This window comes from Mixophyes fleayi, chromosome 4, assembly GCF_038048845.1.
Source record: "Mixophyes fleayi isolate aMixFle1 chromosome 4, aMixFle1.hap1, whole genome shotgun sequence".
NCBI classification, from domain to species: Eukaryota; Metazoa; Chordata; class Amphibia; order Anura; family Limnodynastidae; genus Mixophyes; species Mixophyes fleayi.
This window is the reverse complement of record NC_134405.1, coordinates 98,223,031-98,240,901: the sequence shown is the minus strand read 5'-3', so window position 1 is coordinate 98,240,901 and position 17,871 is coordinate 98,223,031. Positions and strand designations below refer to the sequence as shown.

At 38.1% G+C, this 17,871-nt stretch overlaps 1 protein-coding gene across 1 annotated transcript in view; it reads left to right on the top strand.

Annotated features, from left to right (window-relative positions):
- Positions 1-17,871, top strand: part of FURIN (furin, paired basic amino acid cleaving enzyme) — a 119,599-nt gene that overhangs the window by 61,587 nt on the left and 40,141 nt on the right. The window contains exon 4 of the mRNA XM_075207833.1: positions 10,061-10,156. Coding sequence (XP_075063934.1) covers positions 10,061-10,156 — 96 coding nt within the window. The remainder of the gene's footprint in view (positions 1-10,060; positions 10,157-17,871) is intronic.

Genomic DNA, 17,871 nt, shown 5'->3' with positions numbered 1-17,871 from the left:
AAGCTGCTATTTGTTTTGTTTTTCACTTTTCTCCTTTACTCTTCAGTGCTCATAGTCAACCTTTTTTTTTTCATAAGTAATCTGCCCATATAAAGTTAATGGGAGCAGTTCTTTTTAATCTGTAACATTCTATCCTAGTGGGAGTAGATAAACTGTAGGCAATCGTTTTCCAATTTAACCCTTCATTCCACTTTGCCTATTGGCTAAAGTAACATTTTGGATCAATTTCTTTATCAGCCTATCGATGGAATTGACTTTCTTAGAAAAATGCAATCACGCTAAAGTAAAGGTCTTATTGATTAAACTGTTGTATATTTAACGGAAAGCGTCTGTGTTTGATCTGGGAGAACCAGTGCCACAGACCCTCATGGGTTTTATCTATGATATCATTGCTGTTGAATCTCTGCTCAGAAGTAGAACAGTTTTTTATTTTTTTTATTTTAACAACTTAAAAGAAGGTTTCGGATACTTCCGAGTGTGTCATATATCTGCTAGTGCATTGCACCATGGGTAGAGGGACACTAACTACTTTGAAATTATGTGCGACTTTCTTATTTTCTTTGTTTGACCTCCTCTGATAATTTTGTTTTCACTAAACACATATTGCAGATATTATGTCCTGATGATAAAATATATAGGGCAAAAAATTCTCTATGAAGCCTTTTTAGTCTTTTAATCTAAGACCGCCTGAGAGATTATCCAAGACGGCTAGATATTTTTTTTTTATTATTATTGTAAGGAAAAGATTGTTCTATATAGTTACATTTGTCAGAGGCCTTGCTAATCCTCTCTATTCAAAGAGGTTCTTCCACTAACTTTTTCTCTTGTTTTCCAAATTTAACTATGAGCCGTGAATTTAAATGTACATTTGATATCCTGCCCCCTGTAACCCAAGGCTTGGATAGAACACCTCTCTGTGATGTTACAGTCCATGTCACGCTCAAAGTATAAATTAATTGTGTTGCTATGGTGTCTCCTGTAAACAACCACAATGGCTAGCAATGTGATAGGTGCAGGGAACCTGGAACCTGTCAGTGTCACTCTTAATCGTGGAGCACCTGTACCTTACTAATGAAGGGAGTGCCACAAGTTCAAGGCTATGCTTTGAATACACTTTAATGTACACAGCCTGTAATAAACAAGTCTATCTGGAAGATTATTTAGCTTTTTAAGGTAGAATTTCCCTATAAATGCCTACTGGCAGCACATATAGAAAGAAAAAGCATAATTTCAGATGGGGAAGTTCAACCATTGCCATACTTGGCTTCACCAACCCTTAGTGGTACTCTTTCCATGTTTATATTGCAAATTTAAAATCTATTTTTTTTTTTCCTCCTAGTTCACTTTATTTGTAGTGTTTTGTCCTGCACAGAAGCACAGTCCTTTTTAATGAACCCTTCAAAGTTTGCAATTACTGTGGTCATATGGGATGATTGGATTTATAAAAGGGGATTGGAGAAGGTGGGGAATCCTGGCAAATGTATTGTTCCATGCGTACACTCCCACTGCTTATGGTGCACCAACAAGCAATATGACTTCTACACACAACTGCATATATACCTGCAGAGAATCACGCATGGAAACATCCTCGTATTGTTTATAAATATATATTTTTCCTTGACATTTCACAAAATGAAACTATTTTTAAATATTTTAAGCCCTGTAAAGTGTTTCAGCAGAACAACAATGTCATTAATTTTATTTGATTGTGCCTTGTTGTCTGGAACTGCTGCATCGTTACTCATTACCAATGTATGGTTTATGAATGGTCGGTTTCATACTAAACACCACAAACGCCTGCAGGGACCCTTTTATTCTGGCAGTATGGTGAGAAGTCGGAAGTTGGCACAATTTCCTGGGCCAGACTACATATTCCATAGACTATATCTCCAGGCGTGTTGTGCCTTTTATACAAGAGATGCTATGTCACGTCGATTTAATTCTACTCCATTTCTTTTCACAAAACTGATATTCAACATGCAGTATAGTAGATCAAAGAACATCCCCACAACAGTCCTTTGTGTCACTTCTGGTTACATATCCTTAGATGAGACCAACAAAAAGCCATGAAAAGTGATCTGATACAACTGCTGGTGGCAGCCTCCGTGCAGTGCAGCGTCTACAAATGTGTGTTAGTTTCTTACTAGGGCACCCAGCTAGCTGCAGTCATTTCATACATCACTGCAGCTTCCAGTACTGTATTAGACGTAAGCAGAATTGTCCTGCCTGAAGTGCTGGTTCCAGGAAATAAAGGATGTGCACAGCAAAGTCACGTAATGGTACACTCCATCCTCTGATCGCTTCCTGGGAGAGGGGGATTCTGTCCAATATAAATGTTGGGCGTTACGTATGTAGTTTAGGATCAACAAAAGAGAGTACAAAGACCTTAAAGACTTAAGGTTTTCTGGGTAACAGGTTTTTCCATAGTTTTGCATCAACTTTCCTAAATATGTTTTAAAAAACAAAACAAAAAAAGAAACATTCCCTTTCTCCATCCTCTCGCTGGCATTCTTTTATTAAAATATTTGGTAGGGCTCCTCACAGTGACTGGGAGAAATCTCTGGATTACTATGTCTGTGTGTATGACATTTTTACAGAGCAGCTTTTTAATTTTCAGAAGATTCCCTGTAAATGTATTTTGTGTTCTATTTAGAGGACGTACACTGCCATCCAAACCTCCCCATCATTCCCCAGCTCCGGGCATCAGCTTTCATCATAGGGATCCCCACACTACAGGATCCAGCATAGTGATACAGTGAGAGGACTAGTGGTTGAAGATGAGTCCTCCCTTTCTTCAGGAATAATGTTTGACCCACCGTTTCTGTGATGGGCAGTGTTCTCCCCAGCACCTATTTCCCTGGTGCCCCAGCTGGCTGTTTTCACTTACCACCCGGCTCTTGGTGCCCAACAGAGTTCTATTATAATAGAATAAACCATTGTTTCTCCTATTAGAACAGACACCATGTGAGCACTACAGCCAGCAGTGTGTGTTAGACCACTGGCCACCAGTCTTGGCGGGTGTGGGCTATAACCTCCAACATTTTTCTTTATTGCAAAATATTACACTGCCCGACCTTGGTGCTTCTTAATGCCACCCGGCTGGCAAAATTTTCTGAGGAGAACACTGGCGATCAGTCAGATATATGTTGAGGCATAGTGGTGAAACAAAGGACGGTGCAGACTTTTTAGGCATGAAGTCCCAGTTCCTCTAGACAACCTGTCACTAAGGGTTTCATTGTACATGTCATCAGAGTTTGTTTTCTCTCTAGTAAAAATAAGCTGTATCTTTAGCAATATCAAACAAAAAAGCATGTAAAAAAACAAACAAAACCTTTTGAGAGCCAAAATTATTAACTTACCAGCACACACATAGGGCCTGATTCATTAAAGAAAGCAAGTCAAAAAAATTAGTGTGTTTTCTCCTTGACAAAAACATGTTACAATGCAAGGGGTGCATATTATTTATTATTTTGCACATAAGATAAATACTGGCTGTTTTTTCATGTAGCACACAAATACTTGATAACTTTTTTTTGTACACTGAAACTTCAAGTTGATCTAGGATATTCCCTACCCCGACTATAAATTGCCATCACATTTTAAAGTTATCCCCCCCCCCTCCAATGCAACATGGTTTTGCAAAGGTGCAAAGTTACTCCTTTTTCTTGCTTTACTCTCCTTAATGAATCAGGCCCATATTGATTTTTGATCCAATACAGTTATCTAGAAAAGTATACGATTATCATTGCAGCTGTGGTACTGAAAAGTATATAAACTACTAACCACAACGCTTTCTCTGGTCTTCTGAAAAGTAAATGTGAAATTATCATCTATTCATGTTTTATCTTTGGATGAAGACGTTTTCTGTGGGAAGCCATTTATTTACATGCATCTGACAGACATGTCTGTTCCGTCGGTGGTTCCCAGTGCCCCCTCTCCTCTATCTTATACCTCTCCCCTCTAAACAAAAGTCTGATAAGAAAGTAGAATACTACAGTTGGCATTGTAAGGGTGGCGTGTGTGTAGGTGTGTAATTTTCACCCACACAAATAGACAGTTTTGTTCTTGTTGTCTTGCCAGATAAAACAAACTGCTGCTTTGTATTGGGCACCATCTCCCAATGTAGAAAAGTTTGTGTACATAGTTCTAGAAATATTTATTTTAACTCCATTAGATCATATGGGGAAGCTTTAGAAATGGGTTTGTATAGGGTGAATACCAATCAAGTCCATGGGGTAGATGTATCAAGCTGCGAGTTTCCAGTGGGTTGAAAAGTGGAGATGTTGCCTAAAGCAACCAATCAGGGTCTAGTTATTTTTAGAATGTACTAAATAAATGGAAATTAGAATCTGGTTGCTATAGGCAACATCTCCACTTTTCAAACCTGCTGGAAACTCTCCGCTTGATACATTTACCCCCAATGTGTCCGTTTGCCCAACCTTAATGCCAATCCGTCAAATTGTTGTTGAAAATGTTGCTCCGTGTACTCACATGGGATGCAGAAACAATTGTTCAGATGTGTTGGCAAGCTGTATTGTATGTTAGGCTATCATAAAAGGCAGGTAATGTATCTTGGTATCCCTTCTGCCAAAGTAAATGTACAATGGTTCATGAACACCATTCATCTCACCATTCAACATTTGTCCAAGATTCCAGCAACTCTAATATTTCCTGCTCCCTTTGATTAGTTGAGCTGGAAAGTCTTATTAGTGTTACTTGCTTCACTATGACAAATATGCATTATTTGCTTGGGCACTGTATTACTGGAAATTCTAGTGCATTTGAATGTCCATCTTATTTGTTTGAGGGCGATTGTTCCACACTGAATGCAAATATTATCCATGTTAAGATGAGTGTGATTTCCTGTTCTGAAAGGTTCAGTCTAACAGACCCATCTTTCTATTACAGTCGCATCAATGTAACATAGCAGGGTTTGCAAGCAATACTCCTGTAAATGGATTGCCAAGCTAAACATGTATTCAATTTCATATGCAAACAATGTGTCCATTTAAGATTTCCTTTCTCGCTATTGTAGCGCAATAATCTTCCTTAATGTACAGTGTTCTCGTTTCTTGTGTTTTCCTTGCTAAACAAATCATTTACTCAGTCACAACAAAATGCTGACCTTTTTAAATGTGTGTAGCTCAATAAGCATAGTATAGTATAGTTTTTTGTTGGACCATAAATGATAAGGATATGGTTGACAAACAGGTGATATTAAGAATATCTATCTAGTTTTTTTTGGGTTTCTTATACCATAGATTGCATTGTCATTCCCACGTCGGGGATTACTGTAATCGCCCATCATTTCATCTACATCCCTCACGGTCCAGTGAATACCCAATACTGTCAGTGTATAATCTGAAAAATTATAAGGCAGTCTAAAACAAACAAATTCTTTGGGGTATATTACACAGCCTTTTAAAACACAATCAAGCAGAAGAATAAAATGCCATTTACTAAAGGTTACCTGTGGCGTCTAATGTTTACTATATTGTCATGCATGTTGTGTAACTGGAATAATTTGCGTAGACTGACTGTGAGTTCTGCCATCTGATACGGGAGGGGGTTGGCAGAGAGGTAGTTATCTACCAGGTGCTGAGACTATTTCACCATTTAAAGTCTTGTGTGGAAATAGGACTTTGAAGCTTCTGTTGTGCAATAAGAAGGTTCTATGTTCTCTCATAGTATGCTTAAAAAATAAAATAAAGAAAAACATTCTGTCTTGAACAGAACTAAAAATATTGAACACTGCAAGAAACTGAGATTGCTATATTCAAGTGTCTGGGCAAAAAAATTAAAGCAGATGCAGGTATATTTAATTTTACTGGATATAATAAAACTGTATTGTGATTTGGGGGTTTTTTTCTAATCGAAAAATAAGGATAACAATTTTTACACGCAATGTTACTTAGTTTTAGCTTCTATTCCATTTCTACTTCTGTTGATAGGTACACACCCTTCTCATCAACAGATTATACTGCTTTCATACTGCCGCCCCGGCAATATCCCGGGTTTTTCAAGCCGGGCTTTTGCCGGGGCTCGGAGCGTCCCAGCTCAGAAACACCATTCATACTGCACCTCGGACCCGGAAATTTCCCGGGTTGACCCCATTCATACTGCACAAGTCTGTGCCCTGGCAATTTGTGGGAGTCATCACCAGAGCAGTTTTCATTGGCTGAAAAATGGTGATGTCATTGAAAGGTGACTGGTTTTTTGACGCATAAAGATGATGCAAAAGTGGGTGGTGATTGTTTACCACATTACTTTTCATCATGGCCGACGACTCACTTTCGTGTAGCCCAGAGTTCTGCTTCAGCTTGATCTGCACTCCACCATCCACCATTTCTCCTAAACTCCTTCTCGAATCTTCCACGGGCTCCCACCGATGACATCATCCTCCAGAGACAGGCAGACAGCCAATCAGCTTGTTTTCTGTGCAACCCGGGTTGAAAAACCTGGGTTGCACCATTCATAGTGCAGGCAACCCGGGTCCGACCCGGGAATTACCCCTCGATAAATCCCGGGTTGAAGACCCGGGTTTTTAGACCCGGGATTTTTGACTTGTACCATTCATACTACACCAAGACCCGGGTCGTTTGAGCTCGCCCCGGCAAAAACCCGGGATTTTGGTGCAGTATGAATGGGCTATAACTGAAACTGAAACTGCATCTTAATACACTGATAAAGTGTATTGACTCTGCCATTCATTGTACTAATGTCGAAACCAGAATTGTTATAACCAATTTAAACCATTTTGCTCTTTTAGCACTTCCGCAGAACCAGGAGCACCACAATGAACAGTCACACACCCACATAAGTATATGAAGGAGATTGTTGTGTCATCTGTCACTTGGTGATGGTCATAAAGCCAATGACTCTTCTTCCTAACAAACGTACTTTGTCTGACACCCTCACGCACTTGAGTCATTGCACGCCTGATAAAAACTTAATGGTCTTGCAAATGTGGCTTTAATTTGGGAAGTTTATCACAGTCTGTTTTGCTGAGCACAGCAAAGAAAAGCATCTCTTATCCTCACCAGTCTGAGTTAGTGTGGGGGAGGCTGTCTGGGTGGGCAAGTCTACATAGTATCACAGAAAATGTAGCTCAAGTCATTGTCTAACATGAAGCATTCTGCTAGCACGGACCTTCTGGCTCATAGTAATACTCATGTTTTAATATTCTCTTTTACTAGAATTCAGATAAATTAGAAGAGGGTGAAAAGCAATCTCTAAAATTTGGCCTTATGCACACATGCTTTATTACTGAGAGGTCGATTTATCATTGGTTGTTAGTGGGTGTCAGTGAAAATCTGTGCATCGCTGAGGTGTGTAGATGCAAAATGTCCTGCCGCTGGTATTTTATGAAGCCAGGGATCCTTGGTGAGCCCTGGTGAAAATCCCCCCCCCCCCCCTCCCCCCCGTCTTCCTCCCCACCTGGCGAATAAAAGATCTCACCCAAATGGCTAAGGTCACGCATGCGCATTGTGATGGGTCCCCAGCCCACCGTTGTTAAATTAGGTCACCTCGCAGTCCCTATAGCAGTGACCAGCATGGAACAGGTTAAGAAATCCGATTTCACCTGCTTTAGTCCCTTGACAAATTAAGAGTTGCCATAGCCAAACAGCTGTTTTCTCCAGAATGTTGTTTAATCGCTTAGTAAATAGGCCCATGAGAGTTTAAATAATGTGTTTTTTAAAGTATACCCTACTTATGAATTGGAAAATGCATAGTTTGCAAAGGTTACCAAACAAGATAACAACCTAATTACAAAGTCTGAGGTGATTCTGAAATCTGTACTCCATACTTGCCAACTTTTAAAATCTCTCCTCGTTGTGACTGGCCCTCTCCCCGGCCACTTCACTAGGAAGTAGGTGGGATCTGAGGGAGAGGTCTGCTCTCTCTGTAGTGGCTCAGGAGAGTTGTTTTTTTTGGGGTTTTTTTTGTAAACTTAAGACAACTCTTTGTATAGACACATGGAATGGTCACGCGGTTAATTTTGAGGAGTGAAAATCCCTGTAATCCTGCATTTCTTATGATTTTTACTTGGCTTGATGTTGGTGCATCAAGCCAAGTATTTCTGGAGCAGTTATTTACTAAGAAGTGATTTTGCTGCTGATCTCCGTCATCCTCTGAGAAGCTGCACCAATCGGTTATGTTACACTTCCTCCACGTGGTTGTATTACAAATATAGGGGTATATTCAGGTAAGACTGCAGATCGCGGCTGCGCACATAAAGTGCCTGTATGGTACCGCAGCATGGCGGATTTCCGCTGCGCAACCCTATGGGGTTCGAAATCCACGATGTTGCGGTAACAGCCAGTGTACCGCGACCTGCCGTCTTAATTGAATATGCCCCATAAACTAATAGTTATAAAGGGATATTGTGTGTGTGTGTGGGGGGGGGGAGATAAAATCATTCTCCAGACTGAGTGTGAAGGATTTTATTTTGGTGTTTGTTTTTTAAATTGCTTGTAATGATGTATTTTTACTCATTTGTCTCCATGGCGATGATCAAGTGTCCTTTTCAATGCATTTTTGATCTGTGCATTTGAAATTACAACAAGACTGCAGCAACACTCATTCGTGTGTGTTCTCTTTTGTGACTTGGTAGTGACTCAATGACTGTTTATGAGATTTTCAGTGGTTTAACAATGCACAATCTGTAAGCATTCAGCAATGTTGCTTTTAAAAGGGTCCAGTTATGTGAATTTGGAATTTATTGAGAAGTTGGTTACATGAAACAGTCCTACCTGCCATCCCACCAATGTGACTTGGCATGCCTCATGTCTGCAGTTTATTAGGCTTGTCACCACCTAACACGGGACACATTTATTGAAATCATCTCATCAAGGTTATATGACTCCAGCGCGCAGAGAGATTTAGAGGCCAGGCAGATACAGTTGAGTTGGTATAGTTAGTGCATCCATTTCTCTTCTTCATTGCAGTTTCTTTCATTCAAATGACTCTATAAATGGAAGTAGTTTATCTGCAGCCCTTGCACAGAACAGTGCGTTTTATCTCCCTGCAAGTGGATTGTATTCTTTCCCCCACCATATCCCCAGCCTGGAAAGCAATCGATGATTTGTTATGGAATCTAGCTACTTCCCTGAACTAAAGCCTGCCATATCTTTCGCTTTCTGATGGGGTCATTTATTTTTGCAGAGACATCCGTGAGGCATGCATTAAGGGTTTGGTTGAGGGTAGCAAAGTCTCTTAAGTTCCCTTTGTTCATGGTACAATTAAATTTGTTCCATGCAATATAGAAGACTGACGCACTACTGTAACAATAAATTTATTGAAGAGTAATTTAAGCTTTAAAAGACACGTTCCCAACCTTTTGCTTTTTGAGAACAGATGATCCCCTGTAGGGCAGGAGTTATGGCTGTGTATCCATATACATTTTTTTACCATGAACTAGCATTTTAGAATTCAGTAGTATATTGCACAACTTGTGCATTTTGCAAGTGATGGGTCCATTTTCATTTTCTCTATAATAGACTTCTTTTGATGCTTGATAACTTTAGTGAGTGAGGGGCCATTTGTAGCCTCATACAATAGGACTTGTTCAGTCTGAGAAGACCCTTGGTTGTTCACACCAAGGTGGTGAAACTTGTAATTAGGTTGTTGATGTTTGCAGAAGTATGAAATGTGCGTAATAGAAGAAGAATTTGGTCGGTGTTTGACTATACTTTTTCCTTCTTGCCTAGAGAATAGTGCATCCTTTTCACACGAACACCAGATATCCCAGTGCTTTAATAAGTGCTTACTTGGGTTTGGTTTGAGGTGTTTTCTTTAACTCTACATACCAGATATTTAAAGCTGCCAGATACTTCAACTACACCAACTTTGTAATCTCCATAACGCAATAACCTCCTTACTCTATTTACAGGGGGGGAGGTGTGTGTGTATCCTGCCGTTTTGTGTCCCTTCTTTACTCTCCATGTACTTGGAGAACATAGAACTGATATGTAGATTGCCTTGTATCCACTTCTGGAAGCAATGTTGCCAGACAAAATACTTTCAATAAATGTTTCAATTTATGCCTCTTCTTTTTCAGGTTCACTGGGCAGAACAGCAGGTAGCAAAGAAGAGGAGAAAGAGAGATCTCTTTACAGAACCAACAGACCCCAAATTTCCCCAGCAATGGTATCTGGTAAGTGACTATTAGAAACGACTTTTTTTTTTTTTTTTGTTTTTGAGATAATGTACCTGTAATATTGGAGTTAATGCTTTCCCCCCCCACAGATATTCAAGGCAAATGTTATGCCATGTACACTGCTTTACTTGCAGCCAGGAATTCCACACCACGACCTATTTTACGAGTAATTGCTTGGCACGTGGTTTTCACATGGTAGCTAAGAATTCTGGGCATTTACCTTGCTTGAGACAGAATCTCCTAGTAAAATTTACTGTGGCCATCTGCAAAATTTCCATGGTTCCTTTCTGATACTTTAAACCTTATAAAAGCGCATGACTAAAGCAATAAAAACAGTAGTTGTTGTTATAGAAAGATCGAGATCTTTAATGGGTAATTTAGTAGCTGCCAGCATTACTTTGTCATGCATGTTCTAATTTTTATTTTATTCTTTTTGCATGGAAGCTTTTAATAAAAGTAAAATCCTATATTTGACTCTTACCATTTTTGCAGCTATTTTACATTTAATAATTATCTGAATATCTCGTTATCGTGTTTTCCCCAAACATTACCATGCAACTGAAGGGAATTGTCACTTATGCATATTACCATTTGCATATGTAATGTAAACCATTACAGGCTGAAGGTTACATCTATAAATCATTGGTGCGCACACCTATGTTTCAAAGCCAGGAGATTGATATTTTAAATGAAACCCCCTCAACTGTAGCCATGTTGTGTATAGAACTCCGCTTACACACAGGTGCTATTTTAAAGTGTTTTAAATTCTCAAAGCCTATGATGCTGATGGTACAAAAAAAAAACCAATGTTTATTAAAAAAAAAATCAAAATCGAAAGGTCCATATGTTAGAGTCCAGAAGCCTTAAAATTGGTTAAAAAAAACCCTAATACAATGGTGTTCTAGTAGAACATATATTTTAATCCCTGCAATTGCAGCAAATTAACTGGTTTTAATCGACAGTGTGTATTAGCGCTATGTTATAAAGAATTTCAAATCTTTTTTGTTCTTGCATGGTAAATTGTCAATCTTTATTAGAGACCGTGACCAGGTTGAGTTTTTGCCCTAATCTACGTGACCTAACAAAGAAATATAAAGCTAATTCTCAAAGGTTGAATTATACACCCAGCAGGTATCCTATGATTTGTGAAATGTCTCTGAACCACTGACTTTGCACTTGTTATGCCAAAAAAAATTGCTTATGAGAAAATATGCTTATCCCTTGTGAGACAGCAAAGCCATTGAATGTACGCTTTTTTTTTTTTTTAAGATTTTCCCATTAAAATGAAATCGCTCTCTTTTGCCTTATCCTTGGTGATTACTATGCCAACATTGTAAGCGTTCCTAGGAGAACAGAAAACATCTGGCTTGCTGAGAAGTCAAGTTAAATTAGGTTAACGGAACTGCAAAGACACATGCAAAGTGATATGTGAAACAATCTCACTATTGCTGTGTGTGTGCTCTTTTATTGGCCATTGGTATTCCTTACTCTTCCTTTTAGGTTTCTTTCTGAATTCCTACTTAAATTATTGTGCAGTAAATACACTGTAGGTATATTGATCATTTAGATTTGCAAATGTGAAGGCTTATACAGCCAGGAAGAGATACCTGTTTTTTCTTCATAAAGACCTAGAAACTGTACTTGTTGTGATTGGATCAGATTATTTTTCTCTTTATGATCTATAATTAGCTATTAATTTTTCTATTAATCTCTTTATGTTCACACTGTTGTCAGTAAACAGCAGTGTAGAACATTTCTGATGAATAACATAGTACAGTGTAAAGTTTGGGTCTTCTATATATCTTAACTAGAGAATTAGACACGACAAAGTGGATTTTTCAATAATGTTGTGAAAGGTATAGTGGAAGGGAGAGTCTAAAAAGGGGGGAGGGATGGGCTGAGCTTTTTTTTCCCTTAAACTCTTTAATAACATTGTGTACAAAAATTACTCTGCGTTTATGTTGACTCTCCTGTAAGGAAGAAAGCATCCTGTAATGTTGCCATAGTTGTTATATGCTAAATTCTCATAGCTTTAATAATTTATTTCAATAGTACGTCTTCTATATCTAAACTAAATGATCTGGGTTCTTCCTTTATTTCATCCTCTTCACTGTCTGAGGACCAATCTTCAGCAGACCGCTGATGCATGCATGCATGCATACATACATACATACATACATACATACATACATACATACATACATACATACATACATACATACATACATAGAGTGCCCTGGTATATGTTCCATGTCTACATTAACTCTGACTACTCAGCTGGTCAAGAGACAGGAGAAAGAGGAGTAGCTACATTAACTAGGTTCATAGGTGTTTTTCTTCCTGTCTACGCTCAGCTGTGTAAGGAATTAACCCATTTGTCAAGGATGGCAAGGAGTCCGTAGGGCAAAATTATTTTTTAATGGGAGTTGCCCTTTAACCTTAGACTATGGAACAGACTATGTAAGGGCTCCTTGACATTTGGGGCTACAGATCTGCTGCTTTTCACTATCTGAGCTATAGAGCTGTCGGTCTACATTCAGGATAGTGGCATCATTTAATCTGTCATGTTTTTCAATGACACTTAATTATCAGAGCTCTATTGTTCAACAAAGATGCTTTTAACCTTGACTAATATCTTAAACACTTTTAAACCCAGTAAAAACTTTTCTAAATGTAATAAATTCCTATCGTATGAAGTACCTGGCTTTAGAGTCTTCTGTTCAAGTTCACGCTTCATAAATTTGGGGTATGGATATTCGGCTTGCTTCCTCAGCAACTTTTGTTCCAACCAGGGCGTACATATTAAAAATACGATCAAGTTAATGTGCAGGTTACCTCCATCTAGCAGTAATGGGATTAGAAAATGACCTGACCTATGATGATCTTGAGGATGTTTGTGATGGACATTACTTCAGATAGTGTTCTTTACACCCACCCCCAAATCCCCCAAAACCTTTTTTTTGTTAATGGAATAAAATAAAGAATCCTAATGCTTTTTGCAAATATTTACCCATGGTCTTCATCCTAGCTGATGTTTATAAATATTGCATGTAGTGTAAATTTTTGTATGTTAAGCTATACAAAGTGGCATTTGTCTTGCTCTACATCAGCCATATACTGTATTCATCTGGTCTACACCTATGTTGTATTTTTTGTTTGTTTGTTTTTTTGTTTTTTGTTTTTTTATTTTTCTGTTACTGGAATGTCTGTGGATAAAGGTGCCCTTACCTTGTGTTAAAGTATATTCCTTTTCTCCTTTTTGGGTTACAATCTCCTTAATATACTGGCAAATATATGTATGACCATTTAATACCGTTAACAACTCCTCGCAAAAGGTATTTCTGAATTAACCCATGAAATATAATTTTTATATTTCTTTATATCAACAAGTTTCAAGAATAATCACGACAAGATATAGGATTTGTTTAAAGTGTGTTGTATTATATTATAGAACAATAAACAGCGTAACAATATTGTACACACAATATAGATTTAGTGCAATATATATCATACTTATTGCCTGTAATATAGATATATATGTAATTGTGTGTATTTTGACTAACTATTGTCTAAAGGTGTGTGTGTGTGTGCATTGTGTAGTGAAGGGGGGGGGGGGAGAATCCATACAGACCACAAACATACCTCACTTAAAGTCTAGCGGCCATTTTCAAGCACATGGTTTCAACCAGTTCAAACTACTACACTTTCTATGCATAAACCAACATAACCTGCACTTTCTATGCATATCTAACAATCTGATCACTTAACCACAATCTGATCACTTCCTAATCCATCACTTTCTATGCAATGTAGTCACCATCCAAAATGGCTGACTTGCCATGCTTGTAGGCCCACAAGGCCTACTAAACAATTACAGTTACTAAACAATGTGAACTCAGTACAGACACATTACTCATTACAAGCAGTATTTAGCCAATCCACCACAAATAGCTCTATAATCAGCAGTAAACGCACAATGTCCACTGGCCAATTTTAACACCTGATATTTCACACATAGCACAAACGTCTCCATTCCCAAAGCCTAACAAATCGATCCAAATTCAAACACAAATGCTATCATTTATCCCAACCAGGATCCAGACTATGTATAGTACAGCACTCCACAAGTCACAGCACAGCATTAACTATGTATAAACACAAATGCTTTCATTTATCCCAACCAGGCATGCATTTATGTAACTCTGTCCATATCAATCCAATCAATTCAAACTTTCATTCTCACTTAAACTTTCATATCACTTACAACAAATAATCATTCATTCTTATGTCCTCCATTCAACAACACATTATAACATGCTCACACTCACCTTTCATGTCATGCACACTCCATACTAGTCAGGGCCTAAGTAGGCCTGTTCACCTAGAAGCTACATTACCTATCAGTCCGAAATCCAGCATGGAGTAACATGTCCAGGCTAATTTCTTTGTCTACTAAACACCTCTTGTGGGCGGAGTCTGGAAGCTTGCTATAGGCTTTCATATGTTAATTACTGGCCAACTGCTGAAATCCAGATTATCAAGTATTTAGTTACCACCCACAATCACAGGTGGGGGGCAGAATGGCTGATTTTGTGCAATTCAACTGTGACTGAATCTCTGTTATATATTATAAAATTAAGCATAAATAATATATTATTTATGCACTCTTTATCATTCCCCCTGATGTCAGTTTTCTGTCATTACAGTTAGACTGACAGATATCTGTTGTCATCTCTTATCAGTGTCCCTAGTGTTCCTAGTGATTGTATGCAACATGTATGAGTGTGTGTGAACAGGTGGTCACTAAGGATACATATATATATTTTTTAGTTTGGAATTAATTATGGTAAGGCAATTTTTAGCACAAATATCAAGAAAGAATGGGGGAAGACGCTAATGGGTCTTCTACGTTGCCATGTCTGATGAAAAAACCTAGTCTTAGGAGAAAAAATCAACACATGTCAAGGTACTCCCCAATAAATTATCCCTCAACAAATAAATCTAAGGTCCGAAGGTTGTTCCATCTTTGGTGTCTCTTCATGATGTCATCATCTTCGCCAAGTACAAGGTAGGGGTCTTGTGGGGTACAGTCATCTTTGACATCTGGTTTGGATCTCATCTGTGTCCAAGTCCTGCCATTCTGTGTCCTTAACGACCATCTCAGGATCTCGTGTCATCTGTCAGGGATATCATTTGCTACAGCTGGGCACCGTCTTAATTCTCATCCATCTTGTAGGAAAGAAAAGAAAAATATCAGTTGTTTTGAAATTTTTACTTTTTCCTACCCATCTGTCGTTCCTGCGTCCGGTCCACTTGTAGCATTCCGATATCCTCTGCAGCTGTCCACTTCTTGGTTCCTAATAGGGGAAGAAAAACAAAAATACTCTTCTGGGAATTCTCCCTTCCGAGCATGGTTAGAATCCTATCCCGTCCCCTCTGATGACTTACGAATTTCATTCCAGGTGTTACCATCATTATGGAATTGAAAAAAAACAAACATTTTTCTGTCCTTTGCAAGTATTATGGACCAAACTTCACATATTTTTGACCACTAGGTGGCGCCAGGGATCTGTAGACTGACTTATCTTATTACAATACCATAAAAATTCCTTCAAAGTTTCCATGTACCTGGGAAACTCAAATTTTTATACCTTTCTTAGCATTACCATTATCCCCCTTTTTCTCATTTCCAATGATCTATGTATCAATTGGGAAGGAGAAACAAAGGAATCCTGTTCTTAGTAACCTGTGGAGACAGAAAGAAATGTGAGTATACATAATACATTTATGTCACATAACGTCATCTTACCTAATCATATCTCCAAGGACACACGATGTTTAGAGATTTACCCATTTAGTATATTGGTGATGGCAATTTCCCTCTAAAGAACCTCTTTAAACACTTAAAAGCATTAGACATTTTGTACATAACCATCTTTGCTGGGTAGCGGATCAGTATATCCACTACTGATGTTCTCTCTCTAAGAAAGAAAACTGATTTAGGTGCGCTATTGCCCCTACTGGCCAGCAAAGATTAATGCAACAAAATCACTAAACTACTATTTTGTTTTAAAACTTTTACTGCAGTTGGTAAACAATCACTGCTTAATCTATCCATATCAGTCCCCCTGATCCTGGTGAATAAAACTACTACTCACTGGGGTGTATTTTATTTAACTCGGTTTTACGGGTATTTAGGAACACAAACTTTTAAAAATTTGTGTCTGCCATCAACAAGCACTAATACTCATGCCCTGGGTTTCTCCTTGACTCTAGTTTACCATGTCTACATACAATTGTGTTTTTTCCTACCTAGTCCTTATGTAATGATATAACAGTTCTGATGGCATTTATCAGATGCTGTGTAACCTTACATAAGTGGAAATTTCATGTCACATTTTTGAGTGGCATATACCACTGTGCATTAGGATCCACCTTTTTATCCCTAGGCAATAAAACACATTACCATTATCCAGGGGTTTCATTAATTCTAATGCTACATGTTGCCAAACACCTCCAAAATAATGACATGTAAAATTATCAGATCTATATTTTATCCCGCCCATTTCCAGAGTACAAGCTCTGATGAAGGGGCTGCAATATATATTTGTAACCACTAGGTAGTGTGTCTGTTACCAATATTATTTGTTCTTACCAATATACCATTATAAATTACCTGTATATACCTGGGTTTTTAAAATGAGTAGGATTTTAAATACCACCTCTCTATTATCCCATATGTCCTCATATACAGTTTTAAAACAAATGCATATATATATATATATATCTCAGACATTGCAAGGGCTAAATCAATTTTCATTTGTTGACCTAACAGCAAGGACGTCTCCTTGTATACATTCAACTATCTCCAATGACAAAACCCAAATTTTACTTATTATTCCCTATTACTTATGTTACAAGGGCAATTAAGTGTTCCATGCTCTGAGTACATATAATACCTTATTTCTCAGAATTTATAATGTAATGTTTTTTTTTTTTACCATCTAAAATCAAGTCTTTTGCAGCCATTTACATACCTACCTGTGGCCTGCTTTACTAAAAGACCTTGATTTAGACATACTACATCTGTGGCATCTTGAATAATATAAATATTCATATTTTACCTGCCGCGACCTGTGATATGGTCCACGTAATTACACCTAGCTTATCAATACATAACCTGATTATAAGCTTACTACTGGTGATCACTATACGTTTTAGCAGGGTTAAACACACAAGTTAAACATACCACACTTTGCGAGTTTCCAAAGTAATTAAAAAAATAAAATCCATATGTTCCATGTTATAGACTTGTGTGTTAATAATTTGTGTGAGTATCCCCCTGTCTACTGAGTGGAAATGCTGTTCTCAATCGTATAACGATTGGTAAATTCGTCTTGCAGATCTGGTTGCACCCAGCCAAAATCGCTAATAATGGCTTTACTGGGAAACCATTGCGCATGATCCGCTCATAATTTAAGTGTCGCCGTAGCCACTAAACAACTGTCAAAGGCGTGTTTCTACAGAAGTTACATATCGGAATGCCTCTATGGATTACCTAGTATACTTAATCTACAAGATACAAGCAACTTGATCTATCCATATAACATAAAAATATTGTATCAACCCAAAGTAACTATCGGCGTATAATACAATTTGCGCCTTTTTCGCTATTTTCGTCACGTCGAATAATACGCACCCGTGACATCTCC